Source organism: Nerophis ophidion, linkage group LG05, assembly GCF_033978795.1.
Source record: "Nerophis ophidion isolate RoL-2023_Sa linkage group LG05, RoL_Noph_v1.0, whole genome shotgun sequence".
Taxonomy (NCBI): domain Eukaryota; kingdom Metazoa; phylum Chordata; class Actinopteri; order Syngnathiformes; family Syngnathidae; genus Nerophis; species Nerophis ophidion.
Genome location: NC_084615.1, coordinates 68,648,982 through 68,661,520, shown reverse-complemented (window position 1 = coordinate 68,661,520; position 12,539 = coordinate 68,648,982). Strand labels below are relative to the sequence as shown.

The window sequence follows — 12,539 nt, the reverse complement described above, 5'->3', positions numbered from 1 at the left end:
ATGGTTCGGGCATCTGGTCAGGATGCCACCCGAACGCCTCCCTAGGGAGGTGTTTAGGGCACGTCCAACAGGTAGGAGGCCACGGGGAAGACCCAGGACACGTTGGGAAGACTATGTCTCCCGGCTGGCCTGGGAACGCCTCGGGATCCCCCGGGAAGAGCTAGACGAAGGGGCTGGGGAAAGGGAAGTCTGGGCTTCCCTGCTTAGGCTGCTGCCCCCGCGACCCGACCTCGGATAAGCGGAAGAAGATGGATGGATGGATGCATGTAACAAATGTATGTATATGGAAATAAATCACCATTTTAGGACAAATAAGCCACATTTGATCATTTCCCAAGGCACGCCCATTGATCTTTAACAGCACATTAAATGACTGTACAATACAAAAGGTGCACCAAACCTCAACTAATGATCAATACAACATATGACTAGGCATGTAACAAATTTCAGTAAAAAAAATAGATTAATACAACAAAGAAAAACACATTATATGTTGGTGAAGATCTGGATAGAAGTGCAAATACAGGAATTAATTTGGAATATTTGAGTTATCCATCCCTTAAAATGGTAATGGTATACTGTTCGCCTGGTCGTCAACTGCCTGACAACATTTGACATTATATAATATCATAATAGCACATATTTCTTGTGTATTTTCCAAAATACTCCACTTGACCACTGTAGGAAGGAAAGAAAAAAAAGAGTTGAGCGTAATTACCCAGTAGCAGCTGCCATGATGCAACCCCCGTCCTCATCTTTGGCCTGGCAGCATCCAACGCTGTCATGACTCATTCCAAAGTTATGGCCTATTTCGTGCGCCATGGTGGCAGCGACCCCAACAGCTGACTCCGAGTGGTCCTTTTGCACAGACACAGGTGCAAACACACATTTTAAATAATAATAGATGGGCCATTCCACCGAAGCGGTGCCAGGAAATAAAAGGCAAAGTGAAAATACATGATAAAATACACATGCTTATTAAGCAAAGTGTCCTGCACATTGATCTGATTTTATATTTAATAAATATAATTTAAATTGTAAATTTAGACTGGAAAAGTAGCATGTTTACCTGTCCCTGCTTAAACTAGAACTTGCAATACAATATAATAATTGAAATCCTTCAAAAATGTTATGTTCATACATATCTGTCATCCTCTTCATCCCAACTAAAATTTGCATGAAAACGATCACAAATACCGTATTTCCTTTAATTGCCGCAGGGCATATAGTATGAGCCTGCCTTGAATTACTGCCGGGTCAAACTCGCTTCGCAAAATAATTAGCGCATGCTTAGTATTACCGCCGGGTCAAACTCGTGACGTCACGAGTGACACTTCCCCTGTCATCATTTTCAAAATGGAGGAGGCTGATTTCAATACCGGTATTTGGAAATCGCACAAAGGGAAGAAGATTAAGAGCTATTCAGTAGGATTTAACATCAAAGCTATGCTAAAAAGAACAGTAAGCAGCTATGTTTTATTATTATACCTGTGGAGAGGCGGAGCCGACGGTCCGACAGACAGGCAGGGCACGCCAAGATGGAGGCAAAGAGGCGGCGACGGCGGCCAGCGAGCGGAGAGGAGGAGCGGAAGAGCGACCTGGACTGATGTTTTATTGAAAAATAAAGTCAAACTGCTCAACCCATGTCCTTCCTTGGTGGTCCTGGGAACCCGCAAGACGACGGCTTGAGACCGTCAGAATACCGTAGCTGCGTGTGTCAAATATGAGTCATTAAATGACTCCCCCCTCTTGGTGGTAGAGGGCGCTAGTGATCATTCTTGCGACTACTCGGCTGCAGAAGAAGTGACAATGAGTGACGTGATATGTGCTGGGTCGGATATGACGCGGGGTTTGCACGACGGACCTTTTAGAATGTAACAATCCTATGCTGACTATGTAAACAACCGGGCTGAAATAAAGCATGTTCCAGTCTAAATACCCAGTGTATTATTTATACAAAAACACTTCATGGTGGCAGCGGTGGGATAAAGAGATCACCCACGGAGCAGAACGGGAGGGTGAGTTGTCCGAGGCTAATTCTGCCGTCGCCCGCACTTGAGGAGCCGAGCTAACTGATAGCAGCGGTCTGATAACAGTTTTCTAAACTGGACTTTCAATCGAAGCAGGAGGTATTAAAGGAAGATCTCCATAAACAAGTTATCGATGCTTTTGATCAGAAGGAGCTGGCATGGACTTCATTTATAAGTAAAGGTAAGACCATAATAATGTTTCTTTTATTAAATATGCTTTTCATGATGGTATCCTTACATCACACTCAAATGTTTACTGCATGCCTTTGGTAAGTGCCGGAGTGAGAAGAGGTTTTAAAATAATTAGCGCATGCTTACCTTTACTGCATGCCTTTGGTAAGCGCAGGAGTGAGAAGAGATTTTAAATTACTTAGCGCCCCCGGCGGCAATTCAAGGAAATACGGTAATTGAATTAAAAGTCCCTCTTTAGTAATGTCCCTGGGTTTTACTTAGTTGTGTTACACATGACCCCAATGAAAAATGTGCAGTCACATGGTTGACATGAAGTTGCATCATAAGAATATGTTCAGAAAAAAGAAAATTTGTTCATTTATTTTTTTGAATACATTTAAATAAATATTTTTTTTTATGTTATTTGTTTATTTTTAAATATTGTTTTGTTAAATCACTGTAATGCGTTTAGTCTCAACATACTGTTGTGGCCATAATTCATATATTTGCTAATTATGTACTTAAAAAGTCACTTCTGTTACTTTCAGTCCTGTTATTCAAACAAGTCTTCACCATAGAAACCTTGTACAGAAATGAAATATATTTTTTGAGATGAATACACATTTCGATTGGGGCTGCAAGGATTAGTCGACAATAAAATTTGTCGCCGACAATTTTATTTGGCGACAATCGCTGTGACGTCATCACTGGTGTTTTTCCGGCCGGAAGTGGGTCACTCGCAAAAACATCGCTAGTGATGACATGTAAAGTGTGAGGATATTTCCTTTTGCTCTTGTTAAAAACATGAATACTTTGCTCATTTTGCGAAGCGGACCTTACTTTTAAGGCTGTTCATCTGTGATACGCGAGCATAAAGCAGAGAGATGATGTCGGACATTTGGCGGGAGGACGCGGGAAGAGTACTGTTAGCTTCTACCTTCCCAGGTAGCTAACAAGAGTGAGATGAAGTTGCGTGAAAAATAACTTTAAATCTATCGATTTAGCCAAAGTCAGCCAGGTAAACTTTGTATTCATTAATTCAAGCACGTTTTAAAGGCCTACTGAAACCCACTACTACCGACCACGCAGTCTGATAGTTTATATATCAATGATGAAATATTAACATTGCAACACATGCCAATACGGCCTTTTTAGTTTACTAAATTGCAATTTTAAATTTTGCGCGAATTATCCTGCTGAAAACGTCGCGGTATGATGACGTGTGCGTTTGACGTCACTGGTTGTAGCGGACATTTTTTTCCAGCCCGATCCAAGCTATAAGTAGTCTGCTTTAATTGCATAATTAAACAGTATTTTGGACATCTGTGTTGCTGAATCTTTTGCAATTTGTTCAATTAATAATGGAGAAATCAAAGTAGAAAGATGGAGTTGGGAAGCTTTAGCCTTTAGCCACACAAACACACGGTGATTCCTTGTTTAAAATTCCCGAAGGTGAAGCTTTATAATGGAAAAGAGCGGTCAAGCGAACATGTCAACCGGCAGGTTTCGGTGAGAAAAAATTGTGGTAATAAGTCGGCTCTTACCGTAGTTATGAGAGGAGCTTGCGTCCTCCTGCAGCTGCGGACTATTACCTCCTCCCACTGGAGACACTGGCGGTCACCACACCTGTGGCCAAACCCCTCCGACTTTCAGGTACCATATAATCTCACTAAAACACTCGTAACACAATAAGCAGATAAAGGATTTTTTAGAATTATCCTAGTAAATGTGTCTAATAACATCTGAATTGCTCTCACTGCCCTTGCCATTTTTTTTTTCAAACTTGTTTTTCTTTTTTTTCCCCTCTAGTCCTTCACTCTCACTATCCTCATCCACAAATCTTTCATCCTCGCTCAAATTAATAGGGAAATTGTCGCTTTCTCGGTCCGAATCGCTCTAGCTGCAGGTGGCTATGATTGTAAACAATGTGAGTATGCTTTTAAAGCAGCGTCAATTTGCACTGCTATAAAACAGGCACTTTAACACACACAGAAAGACAAAAAGTCATTAATGCGAAGGTATCATACGATTTAAAAATTAATCAAATGTATAATTTTACACATAGATTATATTAGAGTGGTAAAACTTGCAAAATTTAATCAAAAGTCAATATACCAGTGCGCAGCTTTTTAAACGTCACAAAATGCTTTTCTTTCTGAAGAAGTACAATCTTTTGTTTGGTTTGTTTTCATCACTGCTATTTTAGCTATTTTTTTAGTACGTAAACAAGGTTATTTGTGTTTTGTTTTTTTAGCACATTGCGTTTACTTTCTTTAAAATGGACAACATTTTATTAGTAATTTTATTTTTTGGAACAGCTGAATGAGCAACACAGCATTTATGAATGAATGAGTCATCTTTGTTGTTAGTAAGCACACGCCTAAAATAACTTACCGTATTTCCTTGAATTGTCGCCGGGGCGCTCTTCTCACTCCTACGCTTACCAAAGGCATGCGGTAAAAGTAAGCATGCGCTAATTATTTTAAAACCTGCAGTAAAAATTTGAGTGTGATATAAGCTTGGACCTTAAATCCTACTAAATAGCTTTTAATCTTCTTCCCTTTATGCGATTTCAAATAACTGGTATTGAAATCAGCCTCCTCCATTTTGAAAATGATGACAGGGGAAGTGTCACTTGTGACGTCACAAGTTTGACCAGGCGGTAATACTAAGCATGTGCTAATTATTTTGCGAAGCCAGTTTGAACCGGCAGTAATTCAAGGCAGGCGCATACTATATCCCCTGCGGCAATTCAAGGAAATACGGTAAGTTGCATTTATAAGTCGATAGAATAATTAGAGGCAATAAATGTGTGCACTTTATTATCCAATTATTCAACTAATCATTAAGATGATTGTTGACCAATCGACTATCAAAATCATCATTAGTTGCAGTCATAATTTTAAAAGTACAAAACCATTGAAGTTGGCACGTTGTGTAAATGGTAAATAAAAACAGAATATAATGATTTGCAAATCCTTTTCAACCTATATTCAATTGAATAGACTGCAAAGACAATATAATTAACGTTCGAACAGGAAAACGTTTTTTTTTTTGTGCAAATATTAGCTGATTTGGAATTTGATGCCTGCAACATGTCCAAAAAAAGCTGGCACAAGCGGCAAAAAAGACTGAGAAAGTTGAGGAATGCTCATGAAACACTTATTTGGAACATCCCATAGGTGAACCGGCTAATTGGGAGCAGGTGGGTGCCGTGCTTGGGTATAAAAGCAGCTTCCATGAAATGCTCAGTCATCACACACAAGGATGGGGTGAGGGTCACAACTTTGTGAACAAATGTTCACAAATCCCTCTTACACACATGTAAGAGGGAGGTGTACTATGGCTATGAGTTTGTTTTTTTGTTTTTTTTTCCCCTTGGCCTCAGTTTACACCCCCCTCTCCAGGGCCCAGGCTAAGACCGATTTTTTAAATTATTTTTTTTATTTTTTATTTTAATATTTTATTTTTTTCTCCCATACCCCCCCTTGTTTACCTGTATCTCATCTTATTTGTAAATGGCGCTGGAAGCCGGCAGACCCGTCAGCGATCCTGTTCTGTCTCCCTGTAATGTTTGTCTGATCTTGAATGGGATTGTGCTGAAAATTTTAATTTTCCTGAAGGAACTCTCCTGACGGAATAAATAAAGTACTATCTAATCTATCTAAATGCGCGAGCAAATTGTCGAACAGTTTAAGAACGACATTTGTCAACCAGCTATTGCAAAGAATTTAGGGATTTAACCATCTACGGTCTGTAATATCATCAAAAGGTTCAGAGACTTTGGAGAAATCACTCCACATAAGCAATGATATTACGGACCTTTGATCCCTCAGGTGGTACTGCAGAGGTTTGTATATGTTTTGAGAGGTTGCAACAAGGAAATGGAGATGATGTGTTGGAATGACCCACATAGTTTGAAACACATTAAAGTCAGGAGTAGCGTAGACTCAAATCTGATGCTCACTGTGTTTACTCCCCCAGATTGGTATTCTGAGCACATGGCTCTGAGGGGTGCCAGTCCGATGGTGGTATCCTGGAAGGAGCTCCCCCTACAGACGTGAAGTGCTTATTAATCGACAGAACAAGCCACATGTAAGTCATCATCTCACACAAACAAGGTGAAAAACTGACGTGATGAGTTGAGCGTTGTCGTTGGGGAGCGCGTTGAGCTGCTTGCGTCTCCAGGACAGGAACGCCGCCAGGGTGCTGTGAGGATTGTCGGATATGGCGATCATGTCCTGGCTGGTCCACACCTCCAGACCAATCAGGGCCACACGGATACGCAAAGCCTTGTAGTACTGTGCGTGAACATATTTGGAGAGAGCAAACATTAAAGGCCTACTGAAACCCACTACTACCGACCACACATTCTGATAGTTTATATATCAATGATGAAATATTAACATTGCAACACATGTCAATACGCCGGTTTAGTTTACTAAATTACAATTTTAAATTTCCCGCGGAGTTTCTTGTTGAAAACGTCGCGGAATGATGACGCGTACGCGTGACGTCTCGGGTTGTAGCGGACATATTAGCCCAGCACCACAGACGGCTAAAAGTCGTCTCTTTTCATCGCATAATTACACAGTAATTTGGTCATCTGTGTTGCTGAAAGCAATTTGTTCAATTAATAGTGGAGCCTATAAAGAATAATGCTGTTGGTGGAAAGCGGTGGATTGCAGCTGGCTTTAACACCGAAACACAGCCTGTGTTTCTTTCTTTGTTGTGAAGCTTTAACACAAAACGGTCAAGCGAACATATTCTTCTATGTCAACCAGCAAGTTTTTGGATGGAAAAATGTGATTTTAGTCGGGTCTAACCGGATACTTCAGTGGATTATGGGACTTCCTCCTGCAGCTCAAAAAGGCAGCTGTGATCTTGGCTCTTCCATTGGCTTCTCTAAGAGACACTGCCGTTCACCGCAGCCATCCGACTTTTATGTATGACTTTACAATCTAACTAAAACACTATTAAAACAATAAGCAGATTAGGGATCTTCCAGAATTATCCTAGTAAATGTGTCTAATTACATCTGAAACGCTCACACTGCTACCGCCTGGAGCCGTCGCTTTTTTTTGTGCTTCACTCTAACTTTCCTCATCCACAAATCTTTCATCCTCGCTCAAATTAATGGGGAAATTGTTGCTTTCTCGTTCCGAATAGCTCTTGCGGCTGGAGGCTCACATTATAAACAATGTGAGGAGCCCTACAACCTGTGACGTCACGCGCACATCGTCTGCTTCTTCCGGTAAAGGCAAGGCTTTTTTATTAGACACCAAACGTTGCGAACTTTATCGTCTATGTTCTCTACTAAATCCTTTCAGCAAAAATATGGCAATATCGCGAAATGATCAAGTATGACTAAAAGAATGGACCTGCTATCCCCGTTTGAATAAGAAAATCTCATTTCAGTAGGCCTTTAACAGAAGATGGGCACTAAAAATGCAAGCTTGTAGATGACCATGTTGCACCCCACCCGACACCCAACAATTGCCACACCTCCTTATATGCAAATCACGTGCAGCGCTTCAGGCCCTACCAACCGTAGGCGGCCCAGTTTTGCGTGAATAAACACATGTTAAATGTCAGATAATGAGTGACGGGGCACTTTTATTATATTTTTTGCCGCAAACGTGTTTCTAGATCTTCCTGCTTTGCCATTGATACGCATATGGCAGATTTCCTGGAATTTCTCATCGTCTCCCTTGTGCAGTCTTAGTTCTGGGCTGATAAGCAGGTGTACTGAGAGCAAAACTTTTTTTGAATTATCTTTGGGTTTTTTTTGCACAAAACAATAAAATAAAATAAAAATAATCTAATTCATTTATTTTAGTATTTTTTTTATTATTATTATTTTTTTACATTTAAAAAAATGTAATCGTAGGTGTGCCGCAAAATGAAGTTCTGCTTAAAGGCCTACTGAAATGACATTTTTTTATTTAAATGGGGATAGCAGGTCTATTCTAGGTGTCATACTTGATCATTTCGCGATATTGCCATATTTTTGCTGAACGGATTTAGTAGAGAACATCGACGGTAAAGTTCGCAACTTTTGGTGCTGATAAAAAAGCCTTGCCTTTACCGGAGGTCGCAGACGATGACGTCACAAGTGTGAGGGCTCCTCACGTCCTCACATTGTTTATAATGGGAGCCTCCAGCAGGAAGAGCTATTCGAAACGAGAAAACGACAATTTCCCCATTATTTTGAGCGAGGATGAAAGATTCGTGGATGACGATATTGATAGCGAAGGACTAGAAAAAAAATTCATAAATAAAAATAAAGTATAAAAAAAAAAGGCGATTGCATTGGGACGGATTCAGATGTTTTTAGACACATTTATCAGGATGATTCTGGGAAATCCCTTATCTTTTTATTGTGTTGCTAGTGTTTTAGTGAGATTAAATAGTACCTGATAGTCAGAGGGATGTGTCCACGGGTGTCTTGACGCCAGTCTCTGAGGGAAGTCGACGGCAGCTGCATGGACGGCGCAAGCTCAGCTGATCTCCGGTAAGAGGCGACTTTTTACCACAATTTTCCCACCGAAACCTGAAGGTTGACAAGTCGTCGGGAACCATGTTCGCTTGACCGCTCTGATCCATAGTAAAGATTCACCTCCGGGAATTTTAAACAAGGAATCACTGTGTGTTTGTGTGGCTAAAAGCTAAAGCTTCCCAACTCCATCTTTCCACTTTGACTTATCCATTATTAATTGAACAAATTGCAAAAGATACAGCAACACAGATGTCCAGAATACTGTTTAATTGCGCGATGAAAAGAGATGACTTTTAGCCGCAAATGGTGCTGCCCTAATATGTCCTCTACAGTCCGTGACGTCACGCGCACGCGTCATCATTCCGCAAGGTTTTCAACAAGAAACTCCGCGGGAAATTAAAAATTGCAATTTAGTAAACTAAACCTGCCGTATTGGCATGTGTTGCAATGTTAATATTTCATCATTGATATATAAACTATCAGACTGCGTGGTCGGTAGTAGTGGGTTTCAGTAGGCCTTTAAGGACCCAATTTAGCACAACTCATTTGCCCCCTTTGACACATATACTAAGAAGCCGTACTTTAAACTAGACTTGCTTACAGCAAATATTATATACCCACTTCCTGGGAAACTTATCAAGGAGCTTTTTGTATTATTAGGTCCATCAGTGCTAAATATTATAAACTTATCACTTTCCTCGGGCACTGTTCCCGTTGCATTCAAAAAAGCGGTTATTCATCATCTCCTTAAAAGACCTAACCTCGATCCAGACCTCATGGTAAACTACCGACCGGTGTCTCACCTTCCCTTTATTTCGAAAATCCTCGAAAAAATTGTTGCAGGGCAGCTAAATGAGCACTTAGCGTTTAACAATCTATGTGAAACCTTTCAATCCGGTTTCAGGGCAAATCACTCGACTGAGACAGCCCTCGCAAAACTGACTAATGATCTATTGCTAACGATGGACTCTGATGCGTCATCTATGTTGCTGCTCCTCGATCTTAGCGCTGCTTTCGATACCGTCGATCATAATATTTTATTAGAGCGTATCAAAATACGAATTGGTATTTCAGACTCAGCCCTGTCATGGTTTAACTCTTATCTTACTGATAGGATGCAGTGCGTCTCCTATAACAGTGTGACCTCGGACTATGTTAAGGTAACGTGTGGAGTTCCCCAGGGTTCGGTCCTTGGCCCTGTACTCTTCAGCATCTACATGCTGCCGCTAGGTGACGTCATACGCAAATACGGTATTAGCTTTCACTGTTATGCTGATGACACCCAACTTTACATGCCCCTAAAGCTGACCAACACGCCGGACTGTAGTCAGTTGGAAGCGTGTCTTAATGAAATTAAACAATGGATGTCCGCTAACTTTTTGCAACTTAATGCCAAAAAAACGGAAATGCTGATTATCGGTCCTGCTAGACACCGACCTCTATTTAATAATACAACTTTAACATTTGACAACCAAATAATAAAACAAGGTGACTCTGTAAAAAATCTGGGTATTATCTTCGACCCAACTCTCTCCTTTGAGTCACACATTAAAAGCGTTACTAAAACGGCCTTCTTTCATCTCCGTAATATCGCTAAAATTCGCTCCATTTTGTCCACTAAAGACGCCGAGATCATTATCCATGCGTTTGTTACGTCTCGTCTCGATTACTGTAACGTATTATTTTCGGGTCTCCCAATGTCTAGCATTAAAAGATTACAGTTGGTACAAAATGCGGCTGCTAGACTTTTGACAAGAACAAGAAAGTTTGATCATATTACGCCTGTACTGGCTCACCTGCACTGGCTTCCTGTGCACTTAAGATGTGACTTTAAGGTTTTACTACTTACGTATAAAATACTACACGGTCTAGCTCCAGCCTATCTTGCCGATTGTATTGTACCGTATGTCCCGGCAAGAAATCTGCGTTCAAAAGACTCCGGCTTATTAGTGATTCCTAGAGCTCAAAAAAAGTCTGCGGGCTATAGAGCGTTTTCCGTTCGGGCTCCAGTACTCTGGAATGCCCTCCCGGTAACAGTTCGAGATGCTACCTCAGTAGAAGCATTTAAGTCTCATCTTAAAACTCATCTGTATACTCTAGCCTTTAAATAGACCTCCTTTTTAGACCAGTTGATCTGCCGCTTCTTTTCTTTCTCCTATGTCCCCCCCTCCCTTGTGGAGGGGGTCCGGTCCGATGACCATGGATGAAGTACTGACTGTCCAGAGTCGAGACCCAGGATGGACCGCTCGTCGGAACCCAGGATGGACCGCTCGCCTGTATCGGTTGGGGACATCTCTACGCTGCTGATCCGCTTGAGATGGTTTCCTGTGGACGGGACTCTCACTGCTGTCTTGGAGCCACTATGGATTGAACTTTCACAGTATCATGTTAGACCCGCTCGACATCCATTGCTTTCGGTCCCCTAGAGGGGGGGGGTTGCCCACATCTGAGGTCCTCTCCAAGGTTTCTCATAGTCAGCATTGTCGCTGGCGTCCCACTGAATGTGAATTCTCCCTGCCCACTGGGTGTGAGTTTTCCTTGCCCTTTTGTGGGTTCTTCCGAGGATGTTGTAGTCGTAATGATTTGTGCAGTCCTTTGAGACATTTGTGATTTGGGGCTATATAAATAAACATTGATTGATTGATTGATGTATTTATATATTTAATATATGATATTTAACACAGACAAAAGTTAACATCGGCCTATGACTAGGCCACGCTGCCCCTGTGGCTCCCAGGAGCTTTTTCAAAAACATTAAAATGGAAAAAGATGGGTGGAAAAATATATATCTTGTTTTAATATGGTTTCTGTAGGAGGACACACATGACACAAACCCTCCTAATTGTTAGAAGTCCCACTGAAGCTACACTGATGAGAGTATTTGATAAGCGCTGTTTTGTCCTACTATTTTTGGCAGACTTGAACTCACCACAGTTCGTTTACATGTATAGAATTTTTTCAGACGCTGCTAAAGAAAGAAGTGTTTAATGCCACTCTTTCTTTGTCTCATTTTTTCCACAAAACATTTTGTGCTGTGCATGAATGCACAAAGATGAGCTTTGTTGATGTTATTGACTTGTGTGGAGTGCTAATCAATCATTTGATCACTGCATGACTGCAAGCTAATCGATGCTAACATGGCTAGTTGTATGTACATATTGCATCATTATGCCTCGTTTGTAGGTATACATCCATCCATCCATTTTGTACCGCTTGTCCCTTATGGGATCGCGGGGAGTGCTGGAGCCTATCCCAGCTGCACATGGGTGTAAAGCAGCCTACTATTCAAGCTCATTTAATTTCCACTACTTAAGACCTCTGTGTATTTAATTTATATTTGTATGTCTCATTACATATTATTTGTATGTAATATTGGCTGAATTTATGTTAGTTGTGTGCCATGTTGTTCCAGACCACAGCAAAGATTGTAATAAATTCATTAAAATAAGACAGTTTCTTTTAATTTGGCCATTCTAAGCCAGTAATTTTCAGGAGTTATGTTACCCTCTGAGAAACCTCAATTTTACAAATGTTTTCCAATGTTGTAAAAAATGTGTAGAATAAATATTAAAATGTCAACATTTGTGTCAACGAAGATTTGTGTCAGCCTACAACACAGTCATTTTGATAGTAGGTTAATATAGCTACTATAGACACATCATGTGTTGCCTTCATTATAACACTTTTATTAGGCTTTCATTTCTTTGTGGCTCCAGACGATTTTTTTTGTTTTTTGTATTTTTAGTGCAAAATGGCTCTTTTAACATTTTGGGTTGCTGACTTTTGGACTAGGCCAAAATCATTCATGCCATTTCCCATTAAGTTATACTGGCAGATGT

The 12,539-nt window shown here is 40.7% G+C and overlaps 1 protein-coding gene across 4 annotated transcripts in view; it reads right to left on the bottom strand.

Annotated features, from left to right (window-relative positions):
* Nucleotides 1-12,539, bottom strand: part of adam19b (ADAM metallopeptidase domain 19b) — a 107,575-nt gene that overhangs the window by 27,475 nt on the left and 67,561 nt on the right. For all 4 annotated transcript variants that reach the window (XM_061901873.1, XM_061901872.1, XM_061901871.1 and 1 more), the window contains 3 exons: nt 6,336-6,502; nt 6,169-6,253; nt 719-858 (listed from right to left, as the gene is read on the bottom strand). In XM_061901873.1, the coding sequence (XP_061757857.1) occupies nt 719-858; nt 6,169-6,253; nt 6,336-6,502 (392 nt within the window). The remainder of the gene's footprint in view (nt 1-718; nt 859-6,168; nt 6,254-6,335; nt 6,503-12,539) is intronic.